Source organism: Ursus maritimus, unplaced genomic scaffold, assembly GCF_017311325.1.
Source record: "Ursus maritimus isolate PB19 unplaced genomic scaffold, ASM1731132v1 scaffold_11, whole genome shotgun sequence".
Taxonomy (NCBI): domain Eukaryota; kingdom Metazoa; phylum Chordata; class Mammalia; order Carnivora; family Ursidae; genus Ursus; species Ursus maritimus.
The window spans coordinates 44,908,672-44,925,870 of NW_024423453.1; the positions used below are offsets into that span (position 1 = coordinate 44,908,672).

The 17,199-nt window shown below is 33.5% G+C and overlaps 1 protein-coding gene across 4 annotated transcripts in view; it reads right to left on the reverse strand.

Annotated features, from left to right (window-relative positions):
• PDGFC (platelet derived growth factor C) overlaps positions 1 to 17,199 on the reverse strand; it is a 201,329-nt gene that overhangs the window by 85,444 nt on the left and 98,686 nt on the right. For all 4 annotated transcript variants that reach the window (XM_040626395.1, XM_040626396.1, XM_040626394.1 and 1 more), the window contains one exon: positions 789 to 984. In XM_040626395.1, the coding sequence (XP_040482329.1) occupies positions 789 to 984 (196 nt within the window). The remainder of the gene's footprint in view (positions 1 to 788; positions 985 to 17,199) is intronic.

Genomic DNA, 17,199 nt, shown 5'->3' on the forward strand with positions numbered 1-17,199 from the left:
CCGACAAAGAAGCTCAAGTAAAATATTTTCATGATATACAAATGCCATTGAAGTGGAAAGTCTTCAATAAGACCACCCAACCTTGACAAGTGTATTCACATAGGATTTAAAGAGTAATATTTGTATGACATACAGTAGGTGGTCTTTTGCGTGGATGAAATACTCCAGCTGACTTTGGTTCACGAATGCTTCTGGAAGAATTATGATGGATTTCTACCTGGCAAACCATAATGTTATCCTAAACTAATTCTGCTTTCAGAATTGCATTTTTTCCTTGTGATGAAGTATCCAAATTTCTTTAATCCTGTGTGTGTGTGTGTGTGTGTGTGAAGGACAGCATCCATATGTGTACCTAGGTAGTATGTACCCATGAATACTGCTTTTTCTTTTAAATACTTATTGTTTATTTTATTGACTTGGCTATCAGGAAGCTCAAATGTAACATTTTTGGCACTGATCATAACTTAGGTTTTCTGGCACAACTATGTTCCTTTATTTGGCTTTTCTTTCTCTATCCCTTATCTCAAATCATTTTATTCTCTATGTACTTTGTGCCATAAGGTACCTTGAAATATTTTCAGAAGTAGATAAAGCTGATGAATGCATATGTACAGTACGTGTCTTCTGACTTTAAAAGAAACATAGCTTAAATAAGGTTGCAAATTTCTTGGATCATCAGAAAAACAGAACAAAAGATGCCATTTAAAATCACATTATTAAAATGAAGCAACTTGAAAGACTTTATACAACAGTTACACTCTGTTTGAATTTCAAGTATGATAACTTACTTGCATATGTCATCTTCTGGGTCTTCAAGCCCAAATCTTTCATCAAATGTAAGTTGTATCCATACATTTTCCTCTGCTGCTACCAGTCTCCATACCAAGACCATATTTCTTGGGTAAGTATGAGGAAATCTTGGGCTGTGAATACTTCCATTAGTAGACACAGTAATAATTCTCTCATGCTGGGGATCTTGTACTCCTAAAGCAAAAATATAGGAAGAGACATACATTTAGCACAGACATCTAAAAAACTACAGGCTTCAAAATAAATGTTTGTTTGTTTGTTTGTTTTTTTAATCGTCCATATTTTAACCCAACTATTGCGTATGCCTCATAAGATATAAACCAAGTGCCACTCTTTTCAGAACTCACACAGAAAAAAATGATTATTTTAACATTATTGAGTAAAAACCTGTGTCCATTTATACTCAAAAGAGCATAACGTATTAGTCTTCTTAATTACCGGAATGCCAAACTACCAACTCACAGATTCCTAAAATCACAATAAAGCTGACTTAACACATGAATCTCCAAGAACAAATAAAAGATGAGTCACACTAAAATAAAAGGAAACTTCGCATATAACTCTATTGTTAAAAAAACAAATAGTGAATTTTCCCCCATTCATCAGCTGCAACTTCAGCAACTGCAGCAACTTCTCATTGAGTATTTGTTACTCAAATCACATTATTTCCCATTGATAAAATGCCATTTAAGAATACTGCTCTAGGGGCACTGGGTGGCTCAGTTGGTTGAGCCTCTGACTCTTGATTTTGGCTCAGGTCTGATCTCAGGGTCATGAGATTGAGCCCCACGTGGGGCTCCATGCTCAGTAGGGGTCTGCTTGTCCCTCTCCCTCTGCTCCCATGCTTGCTCTCACTCTCTCTTTCTCTCAAATAAATAAATAAATAAAATCTTGAAAAAAGAATGCTGCTCTAAGAAGCTTCTAGAATTTAAAAGACTGAATACCAAGGGTCATGTATTAGTTAGAAGGTTATTTAGGTTAAAGAATAACCTGTTTTTCTGTTAAAAAAACCCAAAATAATTTTAATAAGTTGTAGTTATGATTCTTAAAGCAGCTTTTTCATTCTCTTAACCTTGGTTATTTCATCAATCTGGTAAGTATTATTTTATATGATCTAACTTATAATCAGGAAGACAGAGTAAAGAAAAATGTAAGTTTCAGTGAATATATATAGTACACATTATGAGCAATATCATCATATTAGTAAATGTGCATTAACTGCTATAGAATTTTTATATTAGACAATTTAATGTTGCCATTCTTCTCAGTGCCTGAATTTGTCCTCAGCCACAAGTAACCTATTCAGAAACACGTTCCCTCTCAGTGGATGCTAATATTTAATACTGCTATTGGCTATATTAACTTATATGAAATAATTAATACTTCTTTGATGCATATAATTTAGCACAAGTATATTTCCAAGGAACACAGAAGGATCTATCAAGTTAGATGAATTTTCCTCTATACTGACAATTTATCTTTTAAAAATGATGAAAATTTACTGTTACATTAAGTTAATTACCTGTTTTCAAAGATTTCCTTTAAAATTGGGATATTCTCCACCCTCTAAATTTTCTTCCAATAACCTGCATATTTCAAAGGTGTTTATAGCAGCAGTTTATATCAAAAGTCCTTCTCATTTGGCAACTAATATTTTTTAATGAATTAATTTTTCCAATTAGGTTTATTAAAATTTATTACTTGCCCCATTTTGTCTAAAAAAATGCCTTACATAATCCAAGGCACTCTACAAATATAGCACTGTTTATTTTTTCGTATACAACCTAGAAAACTACATACCTACTAAAAGATCTGAATTCTATTTTTATAACCAGTCAAAAAAGCTCATTGCTAAAATGTATATACTTAAATTTTGTTTACATCTTTTTTTCCCTTTATAATCCACAATTCCATTAAACTATAATTAAACATAATTTAAAGACCAAACATCTAGGTCTTCTTTGTGGTAAAAGAATCGTAAATTTCCTTTTAAGTTAAATTGCTGCTCCCCAAAATTCGTCTTTAAATGCAGTGAGGTTTGCCACCAAACACATATGATTTACACATGACTGTCAAAGTTTTATGTAAATCTCAAACAACTAGGCCTATAATCAGAAAAAAAAGAAGCAACAAACATTAAGTTGTACCAAATTAAGGGACTACATTTATAGTTTTGTTGTTTAAAATATCGTAGTTCTAAACATATAACTTTACTGGTATTTTGAGGAAGAGACAAGTATATATTTTGTAACGGTTTTATTGAACATATACTTTTCCTATGTCCAGTGGACAGTATACTCAGAGAAAAATAGCAAGGAAATAAAACACATGTTTGTAGTCAAATTACTAAAATATTATACCATGCTCTTAGCCATGTATTCTAAAGAAGAATAAATCTTGGTTCATCTTAGATGGTGAATTTAGCATGAGAAATGAAAATATATCTAAACATGGACTTAAAAAATTATAATTATATGCCTTTTTACATTATGTTGCCCAGACCCTCTTAAGAAGTACTGAAAACTAAAATGAACCAAAAATAGAAGAAAAAAAAAAAGGAAAAGGGAGATTAATAATGTAAATACTAATAAAAACACTAACTCGAAAAGATATCTACACCCCTCCTGTTCACAGCAGCATTATTTACAACAGCCAAGACAGGGAAATAACCTAAGTGTCCATCAATGGGTGAAGGGACAAAGGAAATGTGCTTTATATATACAATGGAATATTATTCAGCCATAAAAAGGAAAAATGTCACTTGGACCAACATGGATAGACCTTGAGGGCATTATACAAAAATAAGTCATACAGAGAAAGACAAATACTCTATGATCTCACATGTGGAATCTTAAAAAAAAAAAAAGAGCTCATGGATACAGAGAAGAGCCTGGTGATCGCCAGGGTGGGTGAAATGGGTAAAGGGGGCCAAAAGGCACAAATTTCCAGTTACAAAATAAATCATGGGGATGTAATGTAATATACAACACGATGACTACAGTTACTAATACTGTACTGCATATTTCAAATTTGCTGAGAGAGTATATCTAGTAAGTTTCTGTTGAAGACACACACAAATTTCAACTATGTATGATGACAGATGCTAACTAGACTTATTGTGGTGATCGTTTTGCAATGTAAATAGGTATCAAATCATGATGCTGTGTACCTGGAACTAATATAATGTTATATATCAATTATACCTTGGTAAAAATAATAATGTAAATACTGTAAGATTATTGACTATACATATAATTCAATTACATAGAATCATATCTATATTATTTGATTAGTTTATCATTAAGTCAAAGCAATTTCATAATACTTGCTATGCATCTCATAGTATCAGTCCCTTTAAAGATACATTTACTATGACTGAAAGAAGGTAGGAATAAGAGAAATAGCAAGCAATAAAAATTATAGTACTTGAGGGGCTCCTGGCTGACGCAGTTGGTAGAGCATGCAACTCTTTTTTTTTTTAATATTTTATTTATTTATTTATTTGACACAGAGAGACAGTCAGCGAGAGAGGGATCACAAGCAGGGGGAGTGGGAGAGGAAGAAGCAGGCTCCAGCGGAGCAGGAAGCCTGATGCGGGGCTCGATCCCAGGACCCTGGGATCACGCCCTGAGCCAAAGGTAGATGCTTAACAACTGAGCCACCCAGGCGCCCTGAGCATGCAACTCTTGATCGGGGTTATAGGTTTAAGCCCCCAACAGAGTGTAGAGATTACTTAAAAATAAAAACAATTAAAATAAAAATTATAATACTTGATAATATATTATTAATAAAAAGAATACTAAAAAAGAGGTTTCTAGATAATATGTAACTCATAAAAAAAGATAAATCCATATCCTTTCTCCATATTGTTTTAGGTCGACTGTTGCAGAAAAGAGCTGTAGGATTAAGAATTACATACAATGTTTTAGTGAAATCATTCTACTTTCTAGGTCTTCTTTTTCTTTTTTTCTTTTTGGTAAGTAGGCTCCATACCCAGCATAGAGCCCAGTGTGAGGCTTGAACTCAGTCACCCTGAGATCAAGACCTGAGCTGAGATCAAGATTTAGATGCTTAACTGACTGAGCCACCAAGCACCCTTGGATTAAGAATTAGGTAAAAAAGGAATGTCTCCAAAATTGGTTAGAGTTCTAAAGAACTCTGGTTCCTGTTTCACATGGGCAAGACAGTAGCGACATGTCACCTGTAAACTGACAGACTTCACAGACATCCTGTGCGATTTCTGATGTGTTTATTTCCAAATATACATTATTTTGAAATTATGCTTTTTAAAAAAAATTTCTATTTTCAAATCCTTACTTGTTAAATATACATATTCATTGGTCTCATTCCTTCTTCTTGTTGCCTATAATAATCCTTGTTTATATTATTTTATTAGTTTGTTTATATAGTTATCTTTGCTATCGCTCTCATTAACTCTCAATTAACAAATTTCAATTTTAATGATAGTCAAAATCACATGATACACAAACACACCCACATGAACACAGTTTTACTGACTCCATGAACTGGCACCTTTTTGCCTAGAAAATCCAGAATAATCTCATCCTAATCCTACTTGATGCTGTAGAAAGAAGATGAACTTGAGCTCCATAGTGCAAACAAACCTCTCCCCATAAATTCCAATCTGTATAGAAGTACCCTGTTTATGTTTCATATTTAGAATTCTGACTATTCATACTAAAGTACAATACTATACCATATTGCACTAAAATACAACAGTATACTAGATAGGCTCAATCTTCTCATTCCCATACCTTTAGGACAATAGCAAAATAAAATAAAGACAATCAATAGCACTGTCTACCTCAAACTGTTTACAAATTACAATACATTTTCACTAAGGAAAAGAAAATAAGGGATTGTTAATATTAAGTAAACCATAAAACAAATATAATTATTTAAGATACGCTCAAGTGAGGTTCTTGAATTTATCCCAGAAGATGATCACTTTATTCCTCAAGGAACCGAATAGTCAAAACTTACATATTGGAAACCTACTATGTTTCCTGTTCTGTTCCAGGTACTTGGGATATCACAAACAAAACAAAGCCTTGTCCTCTTAATGTGACAACTTCTAGGACTGTATGTTAATATCATTCCTAAACTAGGTATACAGTATCTAATATTCAGCTACCAAAACCCACTTCTCAGATGTTTCCTCTTTTAGAATTCCATCTTTGATGAAAACAGAGAGGGAGACACACCATAAGAAACTTAACTCTAGGAAACAAACTGAGGGTTGCTGGAGGGGAGGGGGGTGGGGGGATGGAGTAGCTGGGTGATGGGCATTAAGGAGGGCAACCGATGGAATGAGAACTGGGTGTTACATGCAATTGATGAATCACTAAATTCTACCTCTGAAACTAGTAATACAATATATGTTAATTAAATTGAATTGAAAGAAAGAAAGAAAGAAAGAAAGAAAGAAAGAAAGAAAGAATTCCATCTTTGATTCCCATTGTACATTCCTTTAGGACTGCATATTTTAATGATAATGTATGGGTTTACCTTCCTTACTTCCATTCCTAAACTGTAAAGGCATTTTACCCTAAGTCCAGAAGCTAACCACCTGTATAGCTCTGTGCCTTGCTCATGGCATTACCTCATACATATTGATAGTATATATATATATAATATCCTACAGCAAGAACATGTCAGAAGACAATTTTACATATTATTTCGATGTTTCACTCTCCATGCCTAAGATCCTAGTGACTGCACATGATAAGGATAAGAAGATTTTACAATTTATATTCCTTCTAATTAAGACCCCTTAATTCATATTTGATATCTTACTCAAAGTCCATCTATTATAACCTACATATATATTTCAGCTGAAGATGATAGGTCACAGAGTACTCATTATTGAGATTTGTCATTTTCTTAACATGCTTGCTTATTTTAAGAAAGTAAAACATGTTTCATAATTTTACCACACTCCAAGAATTCCATAATTATAATCATTATTTTATCTTAACTCTGAAATATGAATAAACTTATGATAAAAGTTGTTATTTTACGCAAGACACTTGATATCAGACTTTACCTTTTATAAACTTAAGATAATCATAAGCTGTTTTAAAGTTTACACGAAATGATAACCATATAAATTAATCACCTTGATAACTGTAAATCAGTATGTATGTGAAGCAGAAACTTTGTCCAAAATATTCTGCCTAGTTAAAATACAATGAGGGAAAATTTATTATCAGGTATCAAGTTTTTCTGATGTCAGTGAATAGGAGATTGCTATGTAAGATAATGCAAAATTGTTCATGTGTACAAAGATTCTAATCTTTGCAAAGATCAAATTAATTGAGCAAGAAACAATGATGTTTAGGTGGAGATTTCAAATTTTTGATTTCATTCTACAGGTTCACTAAGAGAAAAAAAAAAAACAGCTTTGTAGAAATTTTGCCATTTCCTTGACCTGACACTATCTTTAAAAAAAGGTTTAAATATTTTGCATTTACTGAGACACACAAGAATTCACACATTAGCCACCTATCTAACTACAAGTGATAGTAAGAAATGGGGGGTCTTTGTTCAGGAAGTTCAAAGCATATCTTCCACATGCAATGAGAAAAAGTTAATATGTGAGCATATCCCCAACATCCCCATCACTACTCTGAAGCAGCCACTGGAAAAGAAGGGCTGGATTGACCCTACCCAGAAGTATGCCTGGAAAACCAATATAAGCCCATTCCCCTCACTCATGGACGATTTTAATGGGCCAACCAGAGAGAATCCAATGGCTTTTCTTCAACAGTTGAGAATGAGATCATTTTGGGTAAAGAAGTGAGATCCAGAACTACTGTAGCCATAAAGCTTGTAATAGAATCCAGTCTGATGAAAAAGTCAATGCACAGAACTAGGCAGATAAACGATAGTACAAAAAATGGAGCTAGATCCCAGCTCAAACAACACAATAAGTTCATCCCATGTCTGGGCTTCTCAGCTACATGACTAAATAAATTGCTTGTATTACTTAAGCCAATTAGAGTTTTGTGTGTGTGTGTGTGTGTGTGTGTGTGTGTATTTTACATTTGCAGCCAAAATCATTATATAGTGAACATGTCTGAATTTGCCTGGGATGTCCTTCATTTAGTCCTGTGATCCTGGGGTGATTATTATTAGTGTTCCCTTTTCATACTCTAAAATATCTGATTTAACATCATAAAGAACACAGCCAGTAAGGTCTATAAAATTCTTCTGGTACTGAGGCATGAGATATAGAATGGTAAAGATTTGACAGCATGGTATTCTAGCCTTAAGGTAAGGGTAAAAATAACCTATTTTGATTTTACACAATGGGATACAACATTTTCAAATGAAGGCTCAATTATGAAAGATAAACTGGCAATAATCTTCTTACCTATTATGTCAGGGGATAAATAGCCAAGTATATATAAACACAGAGTCTCTGTAAAGCTTTTATTGCACACCAATTAGTAATGAATATGGTTGTATACACACCCCATTATAGTGAACCATGTTTAGGCAATGGTGTTATTTTTTATCCTGTGTTAAATTGTGCATTATTTTAGATACCCCCCAAAGGCCAAAACCAGAATGTAAAATAGAAATAAATTAGGAGTAAGTCACATTACAAAATAAACATTCCCTTTAAAGATTTGCTATTGATTGCATTTTTAAATACTTAATCAACTCTCTCGTTGAATTAAAACTATTATTCAATGTAGAAAGTTTATATAAAATATTAGAAGTTCTGAAATATTTTAAACTGAATACATTTATATGAAATAATATTATTATGACAAAAACTGGCTAGTGTGATTAAGCACAAATTCATAATACATAACAAACAAACAATCTTACTTAAGAGAAAATATGTTCACTAAAGAACCTCATCTGTTTTGAAGACTCAACATATGTCCATTTTCTGTCTGCACTGGACATAGAATTTACGACATTCAGATTGTAGTTTACCATCAATTTCAAATTTGGAAGTAGCTACCTATTTCCTTGTGAACACACAATGGTTAGATACAGTACTTACATTCTGATAGGAAGATGTTTAAAATTCATCAATGAAAATAATAATGAAAAGGTAATCAATACAAACTTACTCTTTCACAGAAAACATGCAGGTAAGGCCATTAGTTTATGCCTTTAGTGAATATTTAAAATATCTTTAAAATTCTCTTTTAGGTTAAGCTTTCAATTAAGCAAAATAAATGATTCCTAAGAAACAATAAAATAGGAATAGATTTATTTCAGTCTTCATATATTCAGCAATCATTTATGCTGAAAAATGAGACTGCTGCTTCCCACTTAATACTAGCATTTCACGGTCACAGGTGAATGCATATAATGTATAAGCCATAAGCCTATGATACTCTTATGAATAATACGGAAGACAGTAAAAATAATAAATTCAATCACTTCTTTACAAATCATGTCCTCCTATCGTATGTTTTAAATGTTATTAAATGTTGCCGATAAGTAATAGTGTTTGTGTTTCCATAAACAATATTTGAGATTTATAAGTTAATATTTGTAGCAAGATCTTTGGTTTCAGCAATAATTCCACATAACGACATCAAGAATAAATGAAGAGCAACTATACTGGGACATGACTGCCCCTTTGAAGGCTAATTAAACAAACTGTGCTCATGAATGTTCTAGTCTTTCTGCCCTGCTGGAAAACACCACTGTCTCACCCCACACCACGTCAACAACTCTTGTCTATCTTGAAGTAACATTAAAATATAAATAAAATATAAACGTGAGGCTTTTAAAAGAAATGAAAGCCATAAGTAAAAAATAAACACATCACTTTTGTGGGAAAATAGGTTGCCTAAATTTTACTTCTAAAGCAAAGATGTTTTTAATTGGCTTGAATATGCCCATTAACAGCACTCTTTAGCAACGGCTAGCTTTATGACAATAGTTTCAAAATTAAACCAAAGATCCTGAGGGAAAAGGTCTAAAAAGAGACGCTGAACCTAGGTTAGAACAGATTCAAAATACACACTTTTATTTAAAATAGGGACTGAACTGGACTTTAAAGAGTCTAGCAGAAGTTTCGTTTGTGAGGAGTGATTATTCTTCAACACTTCATTATCTCTACTTTCTTCAACTGTAGTCAAAAATACCTATTTCCCTATCTTCTGATCTCAGTGAAGACTTTGAGGATATATCTGTCAGATTGGACACCGTCAGATGCCACAAGATTTGAGAGTCCTTCTTTATGGTATTTGCACTGTTTATATGAGTGTAATCCCCCAGCCAGCAAATGGACCAGCTGCATTCATGACCTCCCAACAAGTAAACAGACCTGTTTGAACATAGCATTTCCTTGAAAATTCTTGTTCATGAAACCCAATTTTGATGTTGAAAATTCTCCACCCATGTTCCCTATGAATCCATCCATTCCTCTTCTGACAGAAATGGAACACTGTCCCCCAAAATAGAGTAAAGATACGGAAATAAATGCTCAGGGGTCAAAAGAGCAGGAGAAAAGGAACAGAAAAAAAAAAAAAAGAATTTAACTGCAGCAAGTATAACAGTACTAATTATCTTGACAAATGGCACTTAGTCTTATTCTCAAGTTGAGACAGGGCTTTTTAAGAAAGACGTGCATATCACAAGCCTTAAAAACAACTAATCATTTAAAATACATGATCTAAATTTACACACATCTATTTCTGTACAACTACAAAGACTATCAACTATTTTACAGCAGTTATCATACTTGAAAATTCAATTGCAATGTTGCATTCTTGTTAAAGTCAACCAACAAAAACCAAGTCAACCAAAACAAAAGATTTCTGGTGAGGAAGCAATATACCAACAAAACAAAACATAACAAAAACCTGATATAAATATATATTAAAACTTTTACTCACTAACAAGAAACTTTTCATTAAGTACTTTCTGCCAAAAGAAAATACTTATTAATAAAGGATGGAAAAAAAAAAAGTCTAAGAAACACAAGAATCATCCATTACACTTTGACAAACACATTTCTACTCTCTCTATACCACAACAGTCAAAATAAAATGCCAGGGGAAATTATTCTTTAACCTTTCAGAGAATACAGAAATGAGAATAGAGACATTTTAGTAAGCACACTACAGTCTGAAGATCATTAGGAATACAAAAACAACACAGGACCATTGGAACGACTAGGTAAAATTTACAAGTCAAAGACAGAAAAGACTCCCATTATGGAAGGCATTCAAATCTGTGCTAGTTCATGTTGAAAAATCAGGTAAGACTAATCCTCTTCTTTAATATGGTTCACTATATCAACCTTAATTATGTGAGAGTACGTTAGAGTACACAATAAGAAAAGTTTAAAAATTCAGAGTAAATAGAAATATATGTTTTGCTTACCTTTTAAATGTTCTTTCTCCTCTTTTCTATGCCAGTCCAGATGCTTGGGTATAGTTCCTCCCTGCCAGTAGATGGAGATAGTAAAATTGAGTCTTTTGGTGACCTCGCATCCTAATCTAGGTGGTTCAGAATCTTCAATCAGATTTTGGAAGTAAAAAAATTTGAATGATTGAAAAGACACATAAAGCTTGTAAAAATTATTATGTGAGTCAGTCAAATGAACTTTTATTCATGGTCATTTGTATCAATCTTTAAGGGAGAGGGTCTTGGCTGGCATAGAAAAAAATAAAAGAAAGAGCATTATTTTGTAGGATATATTCCCTTGACTCTTCATTCTTCCCAGAGCTTGCTCATTTACTCCTCAAATATCTATTGAATACGACTCAACAGTAGCTTACAAGTTACTAGCCAGATGCTTTCACACACATTATCTATTTAAAGTTTTTAACAACCCTGTGAAGAAGTAATTATTAGCCCCAAAAATCTTGTTCCAGAAGCTATATTTTTTAAAGTTCCATATGGTGAGCTGACTCTTGGCTTGCCAAGTTTCTGTAGTCCTCCTGATGTTCAGTTAATGGCTTCTCAGATTTAGGGAGAATGAGTTTCTTCCTACTATTGATAAAGGAGACCTTGAAGTGGTTGAAAACTCACTTGCTATTGATAAATACTATTATGTGTTATTTTGCTTCAAATTAATACAAGACATCTAACAGCTTCCCAGGCAAAAATTCAAAGGCTAAGATACAGACATTTTACAGAGGTTAAATGGATCATCTTGAATAAAACGGGGTTCAGGAGAAGCGCTTCACGAAATTTCTTGGAGAAATTGTGTACTTAAGATCAAATTCAAAGGGATAAACATTAAAATTTGTGATTACTAATAATGGCTTATAAAAATAGTAAAATTAATAACATTTTCCAAAGATCCTAGAGGACACATAGATACATCCTGAGGATGATACAGAAACAGACTGGAAGAACATTCAAAACTGAATTGAATATTAGTGATATTACAAAATAATTGGTTCCACTTTTCTCATTCGGTTTAGTAAATCCATCAAAATTTTAATTAAATAGAATATATCCCTAATCCTTATCGCAGTAAAGTCTAGGTTTCAATACTCCTGGTAGTCATGGTTTGTGACTTTATTTCAACATAACACACTTTGGGAAAATAGGGTATTACACAACTACTCGAACAAAAGTAACACCAATTTGTTCAAGAATGACTGATTAAAATAAAACTACTCACTTTTATATAGTCACCATAATCACTCAGCCCAAATGAATAAAGTAATATTTATACAACTCTTTGTTTTTATAATGATTTTCAGATTATAAAACACTTTCTTTTACATATATATATATATATATTTTTTTTTTTTGGGCTGTCACACAACCTTGAAAACCAAATGTATTATGCAAACTTCATTACTGTGAACACAGTGTTGGTTGGCATAGTAGGTTGACCATATAATTTCTTGTCCAAGCCAAAACAGCTTTAAGAATAAAAGAGGGTGGTATTAATTATGTCAGGACAACAGACAGAAACCATGATGGTCCCCAGAAAACATGAACATATGGCCACCCCAGTGAAAAATGACATTAACCTTCAATCCAGAGCTTTTGAGTCTAAATCCTATTCTCTTTCCACTCTACCATAAGACTTCAGAAAATCTTTCAACCTGGACATCTATGTGATTAATTCTTAAGTATAGGTTTTCCTATTAGAATCCTTATTCAACTTAGCCCACTGAGTAGAACTTTTTTTTTGTTTTCATAAACTTGGTAATATTATTATATTTACAGTACTTAATTTTAAGGTAGGTTAAAACAAAAACAGCAATCCTAAAACCATTTCTGTTTAACTACTTTTTAATGGCTTGTGAGGTGTTTCTAATATTACCAATGAAGCAGGAGACAGTTTGACCAATTATTACTGATTTGCTGGATTCTGGCTCCATTCCATTGCTCAGAACAATAGGGTGACATTAATTCTACTACCAATTATAAATTTTCTTCCAGAATTTGGTACTCCTTTAAAATGATAAACTCCACATTAAAACAGAAAAGATAAGAGATCGTTTAAAATATGTTTAGGGGCGCCTGGGTGGCTCAGTCAGGTAAGCATCTGCCTTCCACTCAGGTCATGATCCCAGGGTCCTGGGATCGAGTCTTACATTGAGCTCCCTGCTCAGCAGGGAGGCTGCTTCTCCCTCTGCCTGCCACTGTTTCTGCTTGTGCTCTGTCTCTCTCTGACAAATAAAATCTTAAAAAAATTTATGTTTAATGATTAGGGTTAAAAATAATGGAAAATGAAACTGTACTAAAAAATAAAGACTGCTTATCCTTCACAAGGAATGCGAGTCTCACATATATATTCATTTACGTACTTGATTATCTGGTTTTTAAAGTATCTGCTTGTAATTTAATTGAACTCTAAAAGATCATGGATTTTGCCTACATTTCTGTTTTGTTTGGTTTCCATTGCTTTTTACTGGTATATTGCAACACTCAAAGTATAACATGGTGACTCACACATAATATACAATAAATATTTGTTGCTGGCTGAACTGCCTTGGAATAGGGCCCCTGGTTCACCTGCAAATCTATTTAGAAAGAAAATTTCGTAGATCAAAAGGATGAGATATGGCTTGATTACCGGCCTATCATTATTTTCTGAAGATTGCTGGCTTAAGAAAAATTGATCTGAACAGACACCAGCAGCTGTTGCCAGGTCATCAGATAGATTTCCATGGAATAAAGTTATGTTAAATTCGTATTTGGAATTGCTTTGCCATGATCTCTGAAATAAAACTTCCAACAGCGAGATTTCATCTAAAGAGCATCATATTCAAGGAAAATATGATTTTCCTTTCTGAAATCAAAAGTTAAGTATCTGTTTAAAAAATAACATCTCCATTCTCTTGGCTAGACTTTGGAAACACACGTATACACTAAGCAACAAAAAATGTGAGATTTTTCTCTTCACGATTCCCTTCCTTACCACAATTCCAGTATCAAAATTTGTTTTAGTTAGCCTTATGCTTTAATTTTTCTGTGCCAGATGACAGGTATCAAGGGTAATAATATTTAGAATTGAATGTAAGTATTATGGTATGGTGGAAGAATACAGTAGAACCATTATGGTAAAGAGCATGCCAGTAGGATGATCTGGACAGAAGAATATAATAATGTAGGAAGTTTTTGAGACAAAAACAAACCTTGACATGATTTGCTAAATAATGTCTATAATCCTCTGTTCCTTTATAATTGCTCCAATTATAAAACTAGGCTTCAGAATTCCTCAAGTATGTTAAACTTCTGAACCAAGTATTTAAAAACAAGAACTATTTTTTTTTATCCTTTTAAACCAATGACTTGAGAAAGTTTTGAGAATCTGATGAAAGATATGGGTGCTCAAACCAGAAAATTATATATCTAAAGACATACTCTCATAGTTTTCACACGATAGCATACAATTTCAGTGTATTCATCCAGCCCCTAAAAACTATGTATGCACCCTTTTATCTATGAAATCAAGGTTAAGAACACTTTCTCCCAAAATAACCTGCCCATTATAAAGCAAAACAAACAATGAGTTCTTCATTCCAGAATCAGGCAGGCTAACAGTGCCATTTTGGTAAAACAGTATCAGTGTAAAAGAATAACTGATTTAGCAATCAAGCATTAAAAAAGAAATGCATTCTGAAGCACTAACTTGAGTTTTAGAGTGAGCTGGAAAAAAAAAATACAGATATATGTACATATAATAGGTATTGTATGTTTTTTACATAAAAATAATGACAACATTTCATAGACTTCCAATGCACCTGTATAAAAGTATTTAAAATATTTTCTGGAAAAATATATCTAAAATATGTCATTTAAAAACAAAGGAAGGGGCGCCTGGGTGGCACAGCGGTTAAGCGTCTGCCTTCGGCTCTGGGCGTGATCCCGGCATTGTGGGATCGAGCCCCACATCAGGCTCCTCCGCTATGAGCCTGCTTCTTCCTCTCCCACTCCCCCTGCTTGTGTTCCCTCTCTCGCTGGCTGGCTCTATCTCTGTTGAATAAATAAATAAATAAATCTTTAAAAAAAAAAGGAAGAATTCTTTACATTCACTAAAAATGTACTATCTGTCCTAAGGAAATTTTAGAGATCTGTTATCAAGAAATGTATACATAAAAGAATACAGCAGATAAGTTCACTGCACTTGTACATTTCAACAAGAAGAATTTATTTACTATAACAGTTTTTAAGAGCAAATGATAAGAGCAGTTGCTAATGTTTGAGCACTAATAGTGGGTTAGAAACTTTTAGGCACTCACATGAACTACCTCACAGTAATGCTCTGCAAAAGACTTGATCATTACCATTCCACCAAGGAGAAAACCTCTAACCGGACCAAGACATCATGAACATAGCGACAACACCAACAACAAAATAACAAATGTGGGTCCCACCAGGGAAGATGCTCTGATGACAAAGCTGTTTTCTTTCTTTCTTTCTTTCTTTCTTTCTTTCTTTCTTTCTTTCTTTCTTTCTTTCTTTCTTTCTTTCTTTCTTTCAAGATTTTATTTATTTATTTGAGAGAGAGAGAACACAAGCAGGGGGAACGGCAGGCAGAGGGAGAAGCAGACTCCCCGATGAGCAGGGAGCCCGATGTGGGGCTCCAACCCAGGACCCTGGGATCATGACCTGAGCAGAAGGTAGATGCTTAATCAACTGAACCACCCAGGCACCCAAAGCTGTTTTCTTTCAATGCTACCATCAACAGTACCCCTGATGAGTAGTAGCAGGAGTTCATGTATTTTTAAAGAGGTGGTGGTTCTTCTAAGCCATGTAGGTGGGTCAAACAGCATAAAATATATCTCATTTGATCCAAGTTCTTTTGTGACTGGATTAATAGTGATTCATTTTCAGACGATACTTAAGACAACATTAGAAATTTCCCTCTACTATTTTTTTTTTCTTTTTAACAGCAAAAAAACCTGTTAGGTCAGGCTGAAAAGCAGTAACACAAAGATTGTACATGTTGTTATTTTTGGATCTTAAAAAACTGTTAGAACAATATAATTGAAATTCTCCACCAGACCTTCTAGTTCATAAAGGAGAGTAAAGAAAGTTTAAAAGATGGCAGTTATATATACTATACATATAGAAATAGTATAAATATGTATAAGTTCTATATAGGTAATTAAAAATTTCACTCAACTATATTAACTAAAACAATTTTTTCTTAACAACTTTATAGGGGTGACTGGGTGACTCAGTCAGTGAAGCATCTGCCTTCAGCTCAGGTCATGATCCCAGGGTTCTGGGACTGAGTCCTGCATCGGGCTCCTTGCTCAACAGGGAGCCTGGTTCTCCCTCTGCCTGCCACTCCCCCTGCTTGTGCTCTTTCTCTCTCTCTCTGTCAAATAAATAAATAAATTCTTCAAAAAAAAATTGTATAACAAGTAGGTTCTCTTCTTTAGTCCTTCAGCGGGTATAGTACAGGGAATTTATGGTAAAACAGCATACAGTGGGTACCTTTTAAATTGTCATTGGATACAGGGTCATGTTATACACAGGAATCATCATCACGTCTCTATTTGTTATTGAAGGGTATAAGTGGGATAGAAAAGACAGTCATTAACTGTGATTTCCTTCGTATTTTTTCATGTACCCTCTCTCCAGAAAAAGTATAGTATAATAGTAGACTACAGTGTAAAAGGTCCAATATCATAAAAGTCCTAAAAAGGGGTGAAATTGCAATTAAATAAAATTATTTACTCAAAGTTAACCTTTTAGTCAAGAATAAAATATTTTAGCAAGTGTATTAAGCTGAAATCTTTAGTAAATCATGTACAAACACGTTCTAAGGAGAATTAGATTTCAGAACTATGCCAAATAATGAGGTCAATAAGTATTCACTCACTGTTTGCTGAGATAAGGGCAGAAAGCCTGGGGCCAGGCAGTTGCAGAAGTCCTGGCTCATCGTCACAGATTCAAGTGTTACTT